A 20474-nucleotide genomic window follows, 5' to 3' on the forward strand; every position below is an offset into this window, starting at 1 on the left:
TAGTTTGTGATTCGGAGTAGTTTGTAGTCCCCTGGTATAAGGGGGAGAATTGAGGATACACACTAGCCCTAAGCTTGCTGATCTTGTTCTTAGCAACCCTGTCTTTCCAGAGCTTTCTGATTTTTAGCAACCCTTCTTTCCAGACCATTCTTTCTGAAAGACCAGAAATCTTGTTCTTTCATACCATCCAGTAAAWGGAGGGAATACGTTTTTTCTACTGCACAGGTTCTGTTGCAACTAGAGAAACCGGCTGCAATACCTTACAAGTGTATTTCCCAAGGCACGATCTTTCCAAAAGGAGGAATGCATTTCTACACCCCAAACTGGTGCAAAGATGTATTTTACAGATATGATTTACTCCACAGTAGGATTTTATCAACTCAACCTGATAAAGGCCGTTCCTCTTCTTTAAGATGAGACTAGAAGACTGGTGAAGGACTGGTCAGTTAAATAAGGACTAAATTTACAAACACCAGGAGCAGGTTTCATGGGGTAAACAGTGGGGCTTTAGTCACCTGCTGTGACACTGGCAACTCACACATGCCCTGCTATTAACAGCCAAGAGTGAATATGTGGCATTTAACCCTTCTCCTTCTGGAGCTACACAACTACAAGGTCACCTTTATCAGATGACTTGAGGCAGAGGTATGCCCCACTCAGTCTGGGGCCTCAACAAACCCTGACAAGAGCACCTTCAAATTTTGGATGTTACCATTTCTGAGTAGAAAACCCATGATACCTCAGGCCTTAGTATTAGTTCTGTCATTAGCTGGAGAGGTATGGGGCACTCCCAGAAATCGGTCATGGTTGCACTGTTAATAAGGGGATGGAGGATAGTAGATTCTTTTGAAAATGTAGGAAAAGTACCTAGAATTTCATAATTAATTAGTAGAGAAAGAGTCTGTACACAAAAAGGTATCTTCTGCCTCTTTCTAAATTTAGTCAAGGCTATTACGTCCAGTTTACAGGGAATGAAAACAGGTATCACAGAGACGAGGAGTGTAAGTGAAGAGAAAATTATTTCCTTTGTTAGCTATATAATAAAGGAAGATATTACTGGCTAGTAATGCAGTCAGAGAATCAAGAAGCTGGAAAGGCTTTTAAAGAAACATTCAGATTGTGGAGCATTCTGATGATCCTCCTATGGGTATAGACTTAGCCAAATGCAAGCTATATCTTCCACAGCTGTGCAGCATTATTTCAATCCTGCTCAAGTCGAGCTTTCTCTATCATATTTTACCCTAGGCTCTAATTCTGCTAGACAAGGGGATGTTTATAAATAGCTCTGAGACAACAGAGATGAAATTCCCACAACTTTTACCTTTCCCAATAATTTTACATTAACAAGAAAAAGATGCCATGCATGATATTTAGTTCAGTTAGGACCTCATATTGGAAAATAGCTGGAATTTAGTGAGGGATTTCTGCTAAGAGGCATCAGGTAACACATACTTCAAACATAATGCAATTTTCTTTTGTTTTTCTTTCTTCTGTTGTAAGACCACCAATAGTTACAGCACAGCCATCCTTGTAATGAATATTGCATATGACTGTTTTCTTACAAATGAAAGGAAGAATAAAACCTGCTGTTTCTTGATGGGACAAAATCTTTCCACTATGATCTCATGCTTTCTTTACCAGAGCAATTATATTACACTACCAGAACCTCATGCAATTCCAATTAAAGAGATGAACTGTTTTCTTCATCAGATGAATTTCAGAAGCAAAAGATCAGCAGCATGCAAGGCATATTTCAACTGTGGAATGACTTAAATTTTCTGAAGACAGCCTTACTTTGAAAATGAATTCTTCTGCTATCCATATAGAAATTACTTGGAAATCTATCCCCCCCATCCTGAGATGTAGATTTTAGCAATTTTTACTTTACTTTTCCAAATTAGGAGGAACCAGGAGAAAATGACACATAGCAATCTATATCCTAAACCAATAAACTGTTATAAGCTCAGTTTTTWTATTGCCTAAAGATTATACTAAATGATCTAGGCAAAGATTACTTTGAACCATTCTAGGCCCAGTAATACTTTACGAAATGCAATAAAATAAAGGATGTCAAACAAAATGAAACTTTTTAAGAAAGTAATGAAAGGAAGGAGATAAAAGAAGATAGGAGCAAAATCTTCAACTTCCAAAGACAGACTATGTGAAAATAAGAACAAACACTAAAAGGTCTGTATTAAGTTAACTGCCTAAAGAAAAATGCTCTTTCTATATGTACAAAGAGAGCTAGGAAGCTTGTTATTTTTACAGCCTGCTAAGTTAACTAACTGCAGTACTCAATGTGATTGAAACTGAACATGAAAACAGCTCATTTCCTATATTCTTCAGAAAATTAGACTTTCTGATCAGCCAAACAACTGAAAGAAATGACACTAAATTAACTGGAAGGATGTCTGAAAACCTCCCAGACGACATATAGAGGTGCCATTTGCATCTTTACTTCCAAGTTCATTTCATTAAAGGCACACATTTCATTTCTTCAAGTAATCCACTTGTTTGGGATAGGTCCAAAATAAATGAAGCAGAGTTCCTTCAGGGAGCAATTTCTCCAGCAGGAGTCAGGCGGTGTAATTTATTAGGTTGCAGAAGAACCTTCCAAGAGAAGATTTGAAAGCCTGATAGCTGGGGCCATTGAAAACTAGACCTGACGACACTCCAGAAAATATACTATAGGGTACACTCCAACATCAGCGAAGATGGAGTACATGACTGAGTAGGTCTTTCCCTGCTCTAATTTCTGTGAGTTGGCCAAACATATGTGATTGAACTGTAACAGAGTTTAATGCATTTCCATTTATAGCAGAAGGGATTTTGAACACAAGACAGAAGTCAGACTAATCAGAAGGTATTTATAAGAGAAGCATAGAGGCCTAACTTCCTTAGGAAATTAATCCTGATAATTTTTTAATATAATTTGATACCCATATTCAATCCTTAAAACCTAAGTTCAGCATGAAACAATTTTAACGATCACTGAGGCTATCGAGTTAGATGTGCAGATTACAGTTGCTGCTAGAGGACATGTTTTGTATCTGATTATAATGAAATCTTATGAGAAATTCTCAGTAAGAATGACTGGTGCCATTTTGGAATTATCCTGAAAGTGAATTAATCTTAAAGCCCAATACAAAAAAAGCCCCTCTGAAATAAAAGAGCAGGATGGAGTAAAAAGCTTAAATAAAATCAACAAAATAAAAGACCCTTTTCTGCCAAAGACACTATTCAGCTAAATGGCCAATTTGCCAATAAGTATTTTCATAAACTCTGCAATGTATCTGAATGTATAGCACCAAAAGCTCCACAGTAACTCATCCTATCTTTGAACTCAAAAATTCAACCAATATTATTAACCATCAGACTTTGTAAGAAAGAGTACTGTTGCTGTAAAAATAAAATTCTAAGATGGAAGAATAACTGTTTAGTACAGAGAATTGACATTTTTCATTTATTTCTCCTCCCTACTTCTTGTCAATTTAGTTATTAAGTAATAATGATTAAGTAATAATTTTAATAATTAAGTAAAAATTTGGTTTGGCCCATTTGGGAAGTACTCTCTCTCCCTATTCAAGCTTGAGCATTTTCTGTAGTCAGATACCCTTTCTTTTTCCTCCAGAAGCAAATACAAAACCACAATTTTTGTAGTAAATTCTAGGCAACACTTTATTGGTGCAGTGACAACAGCTGAGGTTATCACTCTACACTTAAGAGGTTATGGAAACTTGTACATAGCTATTCACAATCAAGCACGGGGACAGCTTATGCACAGATAAATTAAAGCATGTCTTGAAGGCAGAAATGAATAGAAAAGAAACAACAGAGTAAATTGTGTGGATGTTACTGTTAATCTATTTATTACCACTCGAGTGCTTTCCCATTTTCTAATTTCAGACTGAATGACACCCAGGTCAGAAGAAGTCAGGGACAAAACACAGAGGAATAAAAGCATTTGGCACAGGAAAGTCACCCATGCACATCTCTATTCTGTCTAGCCTGAACTGTCCACAGAAAGTCTGACAGTCCTGGCAAACAACCAAACTCAACAGATTTAAAGAGCCAGTACGCAAAAAGTAGTCAAGGGTTACCCAGCTAAACGGACCTTGTTTAGATAGATATAACAGTTACCTGGATCCAACAAGTGACTGATACACTTAAAATGGAACCGGAAATACAGCATCCAACTCCAAAGCTTATGCCTTGAAGTCCTTAGATTACTCCTACCTAAACCCCATAAAGGAAGGGAGAGGTGATGGGAGAGGAGACAGGAGGTTGACCTTGGGTAGGTAAGAGAATGAGATGGGGATTGGGGTAGCTCAGCTGACTAAGCCTAGACTTTAGAGAAGGGTGGAATTTAAGATAGGTCCTCCCTTCGTAGCCTGGCTAGATCTATGTCTTCATTCAGTCAGCTTGCTGGTTTTGTGAGTCCCATTGTGCAATGCTTAATTCTCCCTGAGACTTATTTAGGATGACCTCAGCACTTAATTCAGGAATGAGAATACCCTGCACCTAAAAGGTAGGAACTGGAATGCACTGTTGCATCTCTCAAATTGCCTTTTGAATCTGAGCCTAAGGCAAGAAGAAAACCTCAAAAGAAAAAGAAAATCTCAACATAGCACTTTACATAAGTAAAGACACTGATTCTAAATCAGCATCCAATAAATCTACATACAAGAGTGGAGTCAAGGTCTTAAGACAACCCATATGAAACAAATCCAAAATTTTAGACAACAAATACTGCACTCCTGATATTGCAATTGTGTGACGTGAATTCTCAGGCTCATTTAATGGGATGGGGATTCACTACAATACCTTCCATTAATTTTCCGATTTTTTTGTTGATAAGTTATATTTAGTTCAGATGAAGTCTCAACTCTTACCCCCCACAAACACACAAAAAATTCTACCTGCTGAACTTGAAGGATAGCATGAGTGAGGTGGAAATGAGTACAGAGAAGAAAAGGACTTGTTTAATTGCTATTGAAAGAAATGCCGACAAAACTACAACCTTGGGTATTTTAAATTTTCTTCTACATTTGATTAAGTTTGCCCCTTTGCAGAAGCAAAACACTGCCTTGAGTGATGTGGATTACACTCAGTTAAACAGACAAAGTACTTCTGTGGATCTTGCCTTTAAACCTTCATCATCTTAGCCAAAACTTTCTCTCTCCAGATGCTTTTAGTGGTCTAAAAATCATCCAATTTTTCAGAATAACTCCATTCCCAGGCTGTGAACATGCCAGGAGATGACAGAAGTTTATGTTATCAGTAGGAATCCTCTTTAGCTTCCTAGGTGCAACTCCACAAACTTAATTTACTATATGTCCTTTTTGTTTCATGGACAAGAGCCAACCATTTCCTCTGTGTTTTGTAGTCAGTGCTAGTAACACACATTAGCAGGCTCTGCAATCACTTAATTTGCCTCTTTCCTCCAAGTCAAGTATCAGTTTCTTGTTCTGGTCTGCAGTAATTCAGAAGCTCAGAAATGTAAAGCCAGAAGGGACCATTAGATCACCTTGACTAACTCCTGTATATTTTCAGACTCCAAATTTTCTTTCAGTCCCCCTTGTATTGAGTCCAATAACCTGCACTCAACTAAAGCATAAATTACATTTGCCAAAACACATCCTTTGGAAAGGCACTGATCCTTGGTTTGAAAATATCTGTTTAGAGATACACCACTTTAATAGTTTGTTCTTTCATTAATAAAAAGTTTAGTAGCTTCTTTCCTCTGTGAAATTACCTGACTTTCCTTCTTTTCATTTTTTTCCCTCTATTTGTATGCGGTCAATATTTTCTTCTTGTGAAGGTACTTGACATATGCTAACTGGGCTAGCTTTCAATCTTTTGTTCTTATTGTGGACAAGTCAAAGACATCAAGTTTTCCAAGTCCCTAAGTCACAGCAAGTCTGTAGCTCTTACCTGAATCCTTTACGTTTTTGTGATTGTTTTAGTGACTAAACACCAAGACTGTATGTGATGTTCCAGTACATGTTTTAATCAGAAGCATACAGAGAAGTAAAATTTCATCTGCATTCTTATTTCTTTGTTTACATACCAAGGCACGCATTGCCTTTTTTGCCACGGCTTTGCTTTGAGTGCTCATATACAAATTATTTCCACACTTTGAGATCCAGAGTCTTCCGGGGCAATTGCCAACAAACTTTTTAAGCTTATGCTGGCTTAAGCCAAAACTGATGCTGAAAGCCACAATCCTGCCTTGCCTTTAGCCCAGTGCTGCCTCTTCCCTTTTTCTATCACAAGAGTTTGTGAGAAAACCCGACAGATCGAACCAGGAAACCAATCTAGCTAAACAGTTATCTTTTCATGTTAGCTTTAAGCCAGATCAGTATCCCAGTTTTGTCAATCATGTACCCCTCAAATTGCTTGCACTGGCATAGCAACAGAGGAAGCCTGGGGATAGGCACAATCAGCAGCATGCAACAGGTTCTTTTGTCAGCATGTGCATCCAAGTTTGAAGTATTCATCAAACTTACAGCTGCATGTATGCACGTACGTTCCCAAGCACCCTAGGACTGGCCTGCATTTCTTTTTTTTGTTGGATATATGTAACTTGTTTTAGTTGAATTAACATACAGATCTGGAATACTCTGTTATCACTATTTACCAGTCTGCAATATCATGACATGGACAAAATTTAATAGCATTCATTTTACACTTATTTCTAGATTGCTAGCCTCTACCCTTAAGAAGCTCCAATAAAAAGTTCATTCAGTGATGGCATTCTGTTTTTAGTAATTTCTGAAATACAGCAGCCAGATTTGAATCCTTTTATCAGGTACTTTATTTTTATCATATAATGTTATGTTTTTAATTCAAATATCATGTATTGACAAATCAGCAGCTTCACAAAAGTCTAAGTATACAAATTCTACAAATTTGATAGTGATAATGGATAATCTCAAAGCATGCAATCAGGCTTGTCTGAAAACATTGATTTCCACATAGACTGGCTGTAATTATATTTTTATCTTGTAATATCTTATTAAATTAATTTTGCAATCATCTATCATAAAACACATTTCTAAAAAAATCAGCAATGGTATCTTCTATAACTTCCTCCAATCCATATTTAAGACTTGTTTCACTTATTTCCTTGAAAATTATTATCAGTGTGATTTGTTAGGCTGCATCTCAGAAGCTAATGAAGTAGCCTGCTGCATGCATGGGCGGCATGCCTTCTTATCTTATAGCAGACAATTCTATCATTCTGGGCAATTCAGTCAAGCAGTTAATCCATTTCATATTCATCCCACTTATTCATTGCACTGGTAGTATTACTGATGTGATTACTTCAGATGACTATTTCACAACATGTTAAAAAGATCCATTGACTTCACTGGGAATATTCATATAAACCTATGTGTGTACACTCTTGGACAGCGATCAGGAAATTGTGTCTTCAGTTCAGAAACCAAAGTGATTCAACAACCACTCAGACCAATCAATGGACGCAAACAGAAATGAGACTTTTCCATTTTATTATTATTATTATTTTATCCTTTCAAATTCACTTGAAAATGTTATATTACAAATTAAGAACTTTTATTTTACTTTTTTCTTTGTAGGTGTTCCCACAAACTGTCTGTATTTTCAGATTATCAAAGTGTAAAATGAGGGCCTTAGAAAAGCATACTAAAAAGTACTAACTTTTACAATGACTGATGAATTTAATGGTAAAGTATCTGCTGACTTTAGTGGCTATTACATTACGCTGTAAACTATCTCTGTTCAGGATGTCCAAGGAGAACAGTGCACGACTGATTTTATGGTACCCTTTCTCAGTTGATAGGATAATGTTTGGTGCTGACCAACTGTTTTCAATGTGTGCAGTATATATTTGGATACTCTACACTATGAGCATATAATTATACATGTGCACACACATAGGTTTTATAACTATGATAAGAGGCTTATTCTTTTGATCTACACAGGAGTGCTAGTTCTCAACTGCTGCTAGCATCAAACAGCTTTGACATAATATAAACATAAAATTTGACAGAGGGAGATTCAGCTAGTTATTCATTATGAAGAAAATGTAGTCCCTGAGCCTATTTTATTCATTTCCTACATCCTTTAGAAATATTGAATTAAAGTCTTATAATTCAGCAGTAGCCATTGCTAATAACTGAGCACAAGTACTCATTCAAATTAATCAAGAGGTAGGTAAGACTTGAATCTACAATCTGATTCCAGCCGATTTTTGTGGACTCCAAGTCTTGTCCACATTTATTGCACCGAAGGACAGGAGCCATCATCGCCATCAGTGGTGGCCTGAGCAAGCAAATATTTGCAAACTGTCTAAGCCATGTTAACTCCTGCTTAGGAGTTGATGGCACTTTGGAGGTGACAGTACTACCCACTTAGTTAATACATTTTACGTATTTAGATATAGTCTTGTTCAAGAAAGAGACCAGCAGATGATTATCAACATTTTCCCATAAAGATCAGTTCATTAGATTGACTCCTCTTTGGTCTTATTTCAAAATAGAAAAGCTCTAGCCCATTCAAACTTTCCTAGTCTTCACACAGGAAATATAAAAAAAGAAAAACAGAATGGTAAAACACATAGCAGCAAAGCCCAGGAAAGTTCCCAAGCAAAATTTCAAATTTAATAAGCAGAAAAAAATTGTTTTATTTTGCTGTCTTTTATTTTCTTCCCATAGAATATCAACCACGTGCTTTCACCCTGATCTGTTTTGGAACATAGTGCATGGAGATCCACACAGGCAGGCAAATGGACATAAGATTCTACATGATGCTCACAAAGAGAATGGGCTTCGGGCACTATAATGTAATGTATAGGCCACTGCGTATGTGCAGGTGACCTGATACATCTCAAATTGAACTTCTGATGCAATGGATGTGAGAATCCCCTTGAACTAAGTTTGGGGCCCCATGGACCTTTGTCATATGATGATATAGTTTTCAGTCAGATAGAACAGTAACAACAAATTATCATGTATTTAGGAAAAATTCTGTCTCAAAATTGCCTCAAAGCAGGTGTTTTAGATTCTGCAAGTTTTTAATGCTGATCTCTTGAGCATTTGAGTAACAATAGCCAGTCAGATCACACACAGTTGGGTGCATGCTGACTGTCCAGAACCAAGTTCAATTAAGACTAGTTATATTTCGCAAAAGCTCTTCCACTTTACAATGTCAGAAATATGAGACAATTTTGATAGAAGTATTTGGAACATGTTACAATACTTACAATGGCTGATTCTCAGAGGACTAATCTGAGGTTCCTCAGTTGCCTTTAGCAAATTACTCAGTTTATGGCTGTGAGAACTGTCTACAGTGACAAATTATTTCTGTGAGTGCTAATTTTTTTTTATTACTGAGAAAAATTCCAACTGTGTCTTGTCCCTTTTGATACTTATCTGCTAGCAGAGCTGTCTGAAAGGATTTAGTATGTACGTGCATTTGTGCACTGGATATAGCTCATAGCATACATGACATTTCTAGTAGCAGAACTTTACAAGTGCAAAATACTCATACCTCCCATATCTTTTAAATGTGGCATTTCGGGGTATTCAGCATCAGCAAAATCACAAATATACAAAGAAGCAGCAAATAGGCACAACTAAAAGAACTCAGATTGCTACCATTTTTTAAAGGAATTATAGTTTAACTTTTACTGAGCATGCTGGAATTTAAATACAATAGTGATAGGCTCCTTCAAGTACTTGTCATAAATGAGTGGGTAGCAAAAAGGAATGCACTCCTGCAACCTTCTTCCTTCATGTCTAGAATAATGTATGCCATTTAGCTATAATTAAATGCTCCCTGGGTAACTTGTATCCAGCAAAACCACTAATGTGCAATAAATCTAGTAATACATGACTGATTACTCACCTCATCAACTTGAGGATCTTGAGCCTGAGCAGCATTGGGCACTGGGGAATCACAGTCTGGGCTATAATGCTCGCAATAGTCATATGCAGCTCTGGGGTCAGCTATAATCAACAGCTGCTGGATTTCACCCTGCAAGAAAGCATATACAGATTAAACAACAGAACCAAAGATTGCCTACTGCAGTTCATCAGAAGGACAGAGCTTTCATGTAGGAAAAAAAAAAAAGGCATACAATACATGTACTAGACATTACACTAATATTTGTGGTTTTATATAACATATCTACTTAATTTATAGATGCCATTTTCCATTCAGACTGACTTCAAAATGATTTTCAGTGGTCACATCACATGAAAATGATGCTTTTACAGGGATGCAGAACAATTTAACTACAAAAGGCCAGATCTGGAAGTTTTTGCATAGAGATTGCCTGTGTAAGGAGTAGGTAAATAAAAGGGTAAAAATTCTGGGATATCTAGAATCCATGTGGAAATCCCTGAAAATATTAAACTAACTAATTTTTAACCCATGAAACTTTTCTATGAGTTTTGGTTCAGATAAACTTTGCAAAGCTCTGTTCTGAACAAATAAAAATGAATTAAAATCTCTTGTAATGTATTATGTACCATTCCAAAATAAACAAGGACTAAGAAAGTACTGAGAGCAAAATGAGAAAGTCTGTAAATGGAAGTTATCTTCCGGTGATAATGATTCTAATACTTAATCATTTATATTATGAGCAATGTAAGGAGGTTGAAAATTCCAGAATGCCCACAGCAGACACCCTCTGTTTTACCTTCTCTAGATCATTCATTATTTTATAGACCTTGTTCCCTTATTTATGCTTGATCTTAAGACAACAGTTACAATCATTTAAATCTTTCTTCATTTAAGGGTTCTTTTCTAAGGTTTTCATGACTTTTTCTGTCTTTTTCGAAGTTATATGTAGATATCGTGTCTGAGACAGCATGACCAGTATTTGACATAATAATACAATATTCCAAATTGTGTAGTACCACTGATACGTATGAATCACTGGAAATGAATATAAATTGCCAATTCCAAGGTTGATTTTTCTTTGAGCCCGCTATGCAGCATTAGCACTCTTCATCTGGCAGTAGATGCACCTGCTAGGTGAAATCACACATGGCCAAAGAGACAGTTACTATGCTCTGCTGCAGAAATGTGCRCCACCCCACATGGCCCTGTGCTCAAAAAGATTCCCCCTGAATTCAGCACAGCACCTCAGTCTCATCCTTGATTCGATGCAATATGTGACTAGAGCTGGTAACAGGCTGCTATATGTGCAGGGGCCAAGCAGCAAGGTCCACTTAATAAATTGAGCTTAGCAGCTCACACTGTCTGGTGTTTCTTTTCCTCCCATGACAACTACATATTGAGACTGGCTGATATGTGGGTGTTACATTCTCTCTCATATTGGCTATATTCTTATATATTCTTATATAGCCAATGGCCATATGTCTCATATTGGTCAGACACATTTCTGAGAAAAGATATCTAACTTAGAATGTCTTAAGAAAGCACCACCATAGTGAAAAGACAACTAAAGCAAACTGTTACYGCCACAAGCTTTTGAATGGCCAAATAAATGTATGGGAACATGGTTTGTAAGACTTCAGCTATAACTGAGTAGAAAATGAAAGTGTGAGGGTGACATTTTATGAAGGTGTCATTTTCAAAGAAAGTGTGTTAACACTTCTTTTTTGTATCATAAATCATAGCGTAATTCCTGAGATGGATGAGGAATTGACACAGTCTAGCTATGAATCACTGATTCTAGGCATTAATAAGTTTCACATCACCTGCATTACCACAGGAATATGTTCATGTCTCCATCCCCAAAATGTCTGCAGAATATATATTGAGATGAACAGAACATATTATAGAGGACAAAGAATCAAAAGCATATTCATAAGCTTGCATCCAAATGAGAAATGCAGTTAATGAACTTTAAAGCCATTTAACTTCTAAGTATTGTTATGAACAACATCTGTTCACTAGAATGTTCAGAGAAAATGATAGCGTTAGCGTTCTGAATAACATCCTCACTATTGTTCCCACAGCACAACAAGGCCAACTAATACCAACCGGACTAGCCGCAAAATTCTGGCTGAACATGCTGTCTGGTTTGGAAAGGAGAAGGTGGGAAGGTGTAACTCCCGCTCTGTCATTTTCATGCTGTTTGTTTACTTGTTCACTGGGAACCAGTCTAAATTCCTAAGATTTAATTCAAGGCACTTCCTAGCTACCAGCATGCAGCTCAGCATGCAAGTGATCAGCTACAGTGCTGACAGTTTGCATCACATCTATGATCCCATAGAAGAGGGGGAAAAAATAAAAAAAAGACTGTACCAGAGACACAGTTATTGGAATCAAACATACTTAAGTGACCAATATGTAAATATATAATATAGAATATGCTGAAATAAAAGTTCTAATACTTAACAAATGTTATTTTCTTCTCTATTTCCATATATCACATGTAAAAACAACATCATACTGAAAAGACCCACTATTCTGGATAATAAAAATGGCCCTGATGAGATCCCCTACAGAGACTGCATGTTTATCATTTTCCACAGAAAGCTGTCTGGTATCCAGTGTATTTCTTAATGTAGTGGTACCATTTAGGCTGCTTTAGGTAAATTCCTGCCAACTTTTCCACTATAAATTTTCTTTATACAGGAGCTTCTTACTCTATCACAAAAATAAGGTTGTTGAAAGTTGGCACACGTTCTAGGTCAAAGCCCATTAAGTTCAGTCTCTCACTGTATTTCACCCCAAAGATGGCTGTTTACTTCTGGCATTTGTATTACTTAAATTTTCAAGACTTTATAAGCTACTAATGTAATTTTATTTTGTTTTTACCAAAAAAGGAGGCAGGGGGAAGGGCAAAGACATCACTTTGTTAGTATATCTGTGCAAGTTTTGTCTTTAAAGAGAAAATATCATAACTGATGTAGAAATGTAGAACTGGGAAAATTCACTATTACTTCAATATTTCCAAAATTTCTTTGAACCTGTCAGAATAGTAGCTTTTAACAAACTAACAAAATTGGGGAATATTTTAAAATAGTTAACAATATTTTGGAATGTTCTTTCCTTTCAAAAAGAAACATCCCAGAAAACAAGCAAGAAAGACTCAAACTAAAAAATCAAACAACCCTTTGCAACTTCCCTAGCTCTATAAAAATTATTTACTAACTTATTTAACATAAAATTCAAAATGTTTAGTTTCTCAGCACACAATGACTATACATTACAAATTTGTTTGCTATTGCAATCTCAACTCATTTTGCTTCACAGGCTCATGTGTGTCCCAGATTAATTTGGGATTAGAATGCATTTTTTAAACTTCCAGAAGTGTTACAAATGCAGCAGTCTGTTCCCCTGCCCATGTCTCTTTTTTTTTCCTGCGCTCACTAATGCTTCCTTGTTTGGTCACGTGCTATAGGTACAGAGAAATTCCCCCTTTGATTCCTTATGTGACTCCCTCAAGACTGCAGCGTAGTGCTGTGAGAGGTTTCACAGTCAGCATTTGTCTGGGCTATGCATCCCACCTCCTCCAGCACAAAGTTTTTCCAAAGTGGTCTGCCCTTCCTCTTTTAACAGCCAAGTTAAGACTAAGCAGAGGAGTAAGAAAGAATTAGCAACTGAAAGATAAAAGAGCCCCTGTCCTCACCTGTTGAGCTCAGGTCACTTTGTTCTGCCTTAAGTGATATCATGGATCCCAGCTCACACACCTTGCTGTATGCTCCCGAACATACATGGCTCCCTGAGATGCCCATACAGATCAGCACGAACACACTGTGCCCGTTGTTGTGAGTAATGCAGGAACTGCTCCTAAAACTGCTGTCTGTTTAGTTTGATACGCTAAGAGAACCCAGTTAGGGGAAGACAGCCAGGATTTTGGAGCTTGTTTTGTGCTGGTCTTTAACACCATGGAATTTTGGCACCGGGTTTTGCTGGACTGCGTGCTGGCAAGAAGCACTCAGCGTGATGTTACCACTTGGCTGAGACGTCTGTAAATTGCTTAAAGCTGCTCCTGATCCATTGACTGTACTTCCCAGCCCCGCCTGTCTGCCTGTCATGGGTCCACATAAAGGGAGGCCCTCAGTCTTGCAGGGTATACCTGTTGTACCCAAAGCTACTAGCTATTGATGCGGGAGTTTACTGAGAAACTGATTGATTCAATATTTGGCATATCACATATCGATTTTCCTCTTTTCTCCTTCAACAGCTGCTATAAGAATATTCCCAATAAAATTATCGTTCTTCTTTTTCCAATACAATTATTGTTTTTAATTTTCTGTCTTTGCTTGTTAAATGGCTTCTTTGAGTATGTGATGTATTGACAATGCTGTTTCACCAGTCACTGAAGAGTGTTCATCTCAGATCAGGTCACCAATCCAGCACACAAATTTCCACATACATTACTGTGGATTTCGTAACTGTGACTCAGTTATCCTGTAGTCACAGGTGTTTACTGGACAAATTTACAGTCTTTGAGAATTTTTCACAAAATGACTTCAGTCTTCACCAATGCATTCTTTGACTGTAACCACTTGACTCTTTGAGACTGAAATAGAATGCTGTAAAGCTTTTGTGAATAAATTACAAGTATTTAAGCTGGCAGTACTTCAAGGCCTGGAGTCAAGAAATTCGGCACACACTGATTTACCTGCACAAATCCCAAGAACTTTAAATGAATATGGATAAATGGAGTAATGGGTTATTAACAGTTCTAAAAGTCTCTAAATTGACACTGAGGTATCTAAACATATATGCATATGTGCACAATGCTATTCCCATATAAAACTTGCAGCACAAAAGGGAGTCTCACAGGACAGAATTATGAGAGCAAGAGGGAGAAAATTAAGATGGGGAAGAAGATACGAGAACAGAGTAGCCAAAAAATATGCATAAAAAGGCAGCTGTCTATTTAAATTAGTTTCATTACCATCCCTATTAAATTGTCGTGAACAGACTTTTTTTGGATCAAAGAGTACTCAGGCAACTTCCCAAAGCTCCTCAACATGGGTCTTCCCAGAAAAGGGAAGATGGGGTTCTAACAACATACATAAGCCTGAAAGCATATATGCACTGAAAAAAATGGTTAATCAATTCTAACAAGCTCAGCTGAATCAATCAAACTTCCATTCAACAGAAACGATATATTTTACCATAGAAGGAAGAGTGAGATGCCAAATAATGTAATGTAGTAAGCCACAACTTTCAAATTCCTTTTACCTTTCACAGAGTTCTAACAGATACAAATGAAATAACCCAGTTTAAATTAGCTAAGGAAACTATTTTTCAAAAATTTGTCAAAATTGACTGATGCTTCCATGAGCATCTCATGTTAGCATAACATATACAACCTGCAGTTGCTATAGGTAGTGGGAAAAGAGCTACTAGCTGTTTAAGATAGCTGGAAGAAAATTAGAAATACATGATGTATAAGAAAAAGAGACTGGAATGGGACAAGGAGAGGAGTCAGGAGATCAGCATGTTCTCAACATTGCGTCTAATTCTGGATTGGAATTTGTTATCCACAAATACTATAAAAAGACATATAGATGATATATAGTGCATTTTACAAGTCAAATGTTTGATACCTCTGTTGAGTCAGCCATCCACCAGGACTTGATGTTAGAGATAAGTGCGATGACAGTAGAAAGCAGAGGCAGAAAACGTATACTGAGGTACCAGACAGAGCCTGCAATATCATTTCATTTCATATGGCCCCCAGACACTTTTCATTTTATTATTTATAGCAATGTGTATGTTTAATTTGTGACCCTGAAAAGTGCTGAAAGCCTATTTAGCCATTAAGAAGAAGAATGTGCTGCCCTATAAGGATTTTGTCCTGGATTACACTTAATATAATGTACTTTAAAGATTGCTTAGTAGATATTTAACACTACTTGAATATTAAAGATAAGAAAGCTGAGAGCTATGTCTCTGTCTTAGTTACCTGCAGATGAAGGTGAACATTTAGCAAGGTATTTAAGCATACCTAACATTAAGCATACAAATACCTCATGACTAACATCGGTCAATTTGAAGTCTTAACATTTAGTTTGGATTGTAAATATTTTATTGAAACAGATACTGAGTTGATGTCAGAGCCAACACATAACTCACTATGCCCAAATGATGCCTATCTGAGCAATCCATCTCAGTAGAGAATAGAAATAGTTAAAGTCTATGGATGTTTTAATTCCTATATATTTTGGGAATGTGATGATAATTAAAATCATAGGCTTTTGAATCAGCCTCATGGTTATATGAAATGAGCTGCTTGAAAATCATAAAATAACTTGCCCATCAATTAATTATAGGATGCAAATGAGATACAGAAAGATTACTTCTATGGCATTATTCTAAAACGTACTGAAAAAATGAAAGGTTCTTTGCAGAATCCTCCAAGGCTATTACATGGAGTTTATTAGATCTGAGGAAATATTCTTCAGAGTATCTTTGTGGCATGCCACAGCAACTATGAAGAAAGAGGCTACAGAACTGCCAGGATGGGAGAATATGCTCAAATCTGTTGAATATTGAGACAGCTGCACAGACATTATCTAAAATTAACTGTTCTGCAACAATGAATGGTCCAGTTAAGATTTAGAAGTGTGCGGTGAATTCATTCTTTGAAAATTCCTCTGTGAATATCTCACAGGCAAAAGCGTGACATTCCAGAATCAGAAAGGGTATATATGTGTGTGTGCACTTCCAGCTTTTGTTGAAAAACACACCGCACTAAGTAGTAATGCACAAGGGTGGGCTATCTGCACTGAAAACATAGCCTGTTGATCTTGAAACACTTTGCAACATTGAGAAAAATACTGAGTTGTCTATAATGAAAAATGAAATGAAGACACAATTTGCAAGAAAACAGTAGATTGACAGGTTCTCCTTACAATTTTACAGAGTAAGTATCTCTTGATAGTAGCCTCATGGTAGTAATCACTATATTTGATGTTAATTCCATCTTTTCAGAGCCTTTGTTAAATTCTACAGCAGAAATCAGAGACAAGGCAAGTCTCCAATAGCTATGGTGTCTGACCTGCTCAATAATGTAAATTAGGGGGCCTCATATGTAAGGAATGAATTATTTTATCATTATATGCAGTAAATGTAAATGACTCCTTTTTACCTTAATAGTGACTTCATAAAAAGTCTTTGATATTAATCTATCTTCTTGAAACAATGAAGCAAATTCTAACTATGTAATCTTACAAATGCTCTCTAAATATGGTATATTAGAGAAGTACAACCATAAAGCAGTTCATTTATATTCTATTTGTCATCTAAAGGTCTCTATCATTGATAAAGACATCTTCTCTAATATTACCTGGCAGCAGTGTTAAAAAAAGCAGAAGTGTGAATTCTTTCAAGGTTGTAAGAGCAATCACACTATATGAAGGAATCGGAGATGAAACTATTGTTTTTTCCAGTATCTTTTTATAATCTAGTTCCCTAGTTCTACATGGCACTCAGACAGCTAGAGCAGGAGAGTTAATATTAGCAAAACCCCATCCTTCCAACTCATATTTTAGACACCCAAATATCTTATGTGCTTATAATGATAATTTGCTTTCAGATCTGACTACCTAAATGGTGATAAGAGCATAACAAAACCAGTGCCAGGCACTATATGAACTCATGAGAACGACATCAGGAACTTCCATTTTCATATGATGGCTAAAACCTAAGGATTCCAGGATGGAATCTTCAGTAAACCAACGGAAACCCTAAACTGTGTCTATGTGCCAACTTTCTCTAATTAGTTATGTGACAGTAAAACTATAGACTCCAAAGAACAGAAGTCTAGACAGCCTGGATATTATTACTATAGAATTTAGAAAAACCTGCTGCAGAATTCATTTAATCTTCCTGCAAAGATTTGAGGGATGAAGAGTTCCAGAGGCCTTTAATATAATATTCCATAACCCAGGCCCATTGCATAATATAGCAAAAGAAAGACATTAAGAGCCTGCCAGACTGAAGCACTGTAAAACCAATAAATTCTGAAAGCAGAATTCTGTACAGGTCAAAATTTCCATAGAAATCAATGTCTTCTTGATTCTTTGAAAACTAGTGGTTACACTACTATATACCCAACCTCATTAAGAAATAGGTTGGCATGTCCAGTCATAGTTTGTAACCTTCTAAACATGGCTGTTCTTAGGTCTGACAAAGACCAAAGTCTGCTGCAATTCCTGGCTGAGAGAGGTTACTACAATATCTGTGTTTACAGCATGTATACATAACAAACACAATACGTGAACACTGCTTAATGCTGTGCAGAAAGAGTTCCTTGACAGAAAATTGATAAAACTGTGTCTAAATTCCTGAGAAGGACATCCTATTTTCTTGATGCAACACATGCAAATGTTTTAAATTGCCATTTATCTTTGAATCTCCTCTATTTTTCTTTCTTCTTTAAAACTTAAATGTGTACTAAACAAAATATTAAATGAGAAGATGATAAATCTCATCTGTAAAACTTACTGGAGTTGATGTAACAGTCAGCACTACTTGAGCCTAGATTGTTAACTATAAATCTAATTGTAGTTTATTTGAGTGACCATTTCTTGGCTTCTTGAAAATATTCCTTGATAATGAACTGGAACTCCAAGTAATTACCAGAGCTTTGCTTTTTCTTCCTTTCCCCTCCCTTTTAAAAACAAGGAAGTGAAAAAAGGAAAATAGAATTGTTTACCTYTGTTCATTGCGCACAAGTTTGGAAATACTATATAAAAAAAAAAAAGACCAAATGACCATCCTTTCAGATAAAAAACAAAGAAAGAAAAACAAAATAAGCCAAGTAGTAAGCTTTTGCAAAAAATGTGGCTTTTTGTTACCTGCCTCTGAAATGGAAAACTGGTTTGCTTTGTTTTGGGTTCTCTTTTTTTCTCCCAAGCTAGAACTTGGTCACTTCTCTGGCAATTGATAGTTAAAAGGTTGCTAATTGATGTTTTTGCCCAGAACCTATTGCATTTTTTGGTTTATGTTCCATTTTTGTCTGACAGTAAACATTCAGTGGGTCACTAAAGGTGATGTGTAACAGGGAAACCACGTTGGCTATGGCTACATTAGCAAGTAGTGCAGTTCAATAGGATAGTGAGAAACAGAAAGTACTGATGACTCATCATTCATGCTGTATGTCCCTGGAAGTTTTACTTTGGGCTAGCTTCCCTATTCTACACTAGCTGTTCAGTAATTTTGGTCAGCCAGCAAAAGCTCTACCTGTTCTGCCACTGCCATCTTGTTCATGGGGTGTGCGCACAGATGAATGGCCTTTTGGCATTTAAGCACGTGGAATTGCCATGCTTACAAACATGTGAGGGATGGTTATTCATCTGAATGGGCTTATAGGTTAAATCATATTGCTATCAAGGTGTTCTCACTACATCTTCAAATGCTCACTCAGGTTTTTTGGAGGAACCTTAGGGGGTACATAAGTGTTCAAATGTTTTTTAATGAAACCAGGTTAATGCCTCGTAGCAAAATCTCCACCCTTTATTAACTAGAATTACTCCAAGGATTTAGTCTTGTAAACTCTGCGCAGTCAAAACTTTCATTGGCTTTAAATCAGAATTTTACATACATCAGGATCTGGATTGTTATACTCATTTACAGCACAGTACTTAAAAGAGTATTGTATCAATCTGAAACATGGACAGTTTTGAAGGAAAAAGTCTCTATAGGAAAATCTCTGCATAAAGACTGTGTTAGTTAATAACTTATTATAAAATACCTGTTTTATTGTTCACACTAACAGTACTAAATGAGGAATGACAAATCCTTAAAGCTGGCAAAGAATAAAAAGATCCCTGCTATTTGTCAAAAATTTAAGCTACAGACGTATTTCAATGGACATATTTCAAAACTCTTGTACTAGGTGCCATGTACCAGCATCTGATTAATTTCTTCTTCTCTTTTTTTTTTTTTGAATATTTGTATACTATCAGTCACTTACAAACCAGCCCTTAGCGCACACTGTATTTGAAAGCATATGTGAGATTAATTTCAAATGAGCCATCTGAAAGTTTAAGTTACATTGTATCAGTCTTATAAAAACAAGCATTTACAAATGAGTCCTACTGATGCCAACAGCTCCACTTCAGTAAGCAAGTGCTTAGCAGTGTAAACGAGGACCCCAAAATTCGGTCAATAGCAGTTCCTTACGTTCTGTCTGAACATAAGGAAAAACTTCTTTACTGTGAGGGTGACAGAGCACTGGAGCAGGTTGCCCAGAGAGGTGGTGGAGTCTCCATCCTTGGAGATATTCAAAAGCCATCTGGACATGACCCTGGGCAACTTGCTCTAGGTGACCCTGCTTGAGCAAGGGGGTTGGACTAGATGATCTCCAGAGGTCCCTTCCAACCTCAACCATTCTGTGATTCTGTGCATATCATTTCTAGCCAACATAATTTTATTTCTTTGAAAGACACATGCACAGTTAATTATCTGCTTCTCAGGCATTTGCCTGCACCTGATGGTTAACCCTTGCTTGAATTCAATATCCTGTTTGTGACATCACACCAATT

The 20474-nt window shown here is 36.7% G+C and overlaps 1 protein-coding gene across 6 annotated transcripts in view; it reads right to left on the reverse strand.

The window, feature by feature from the left end:
• Positions 1 to 20474, reverse strand: part of COL11A1 (collagen type XI alpha 1 chain) — a 172188-nt gene that overhangs the window by 122217 nt on the left and 29497 nt on the right. For all 6 annotated transcript variants that reach the window (XM_026067285.1, XM_026067286.1, XM_026067283.1 and 3 more), the window contains exon 5: positions 9892 to 10020. In XM_026067285.1, coding sequence (XP_025923070.1) covers positions 9892 to 10020 — 129 coding nt within the window. The remainder of the gene's footprint in view (positions 1 to 9891; positions 10021 to 20474) is intronic.

The sequence above is a fragment of the Apteryx rowi genome, unplaced genomic scaffold, assembly GCF_003343035.1.
Source record: "Apteryx rowi isolate R43461 unplaced genomic scaffold, aptRow1 scaffold_258, whole genome shotgun sequence".
Classification (NCBI taxonomy): domain Eukaryota; kingdom Metazoa; phylum Chordata; class Aves; order Apterygiformes; family Apterygidae; genus Apteryx; species Apteryx rowi.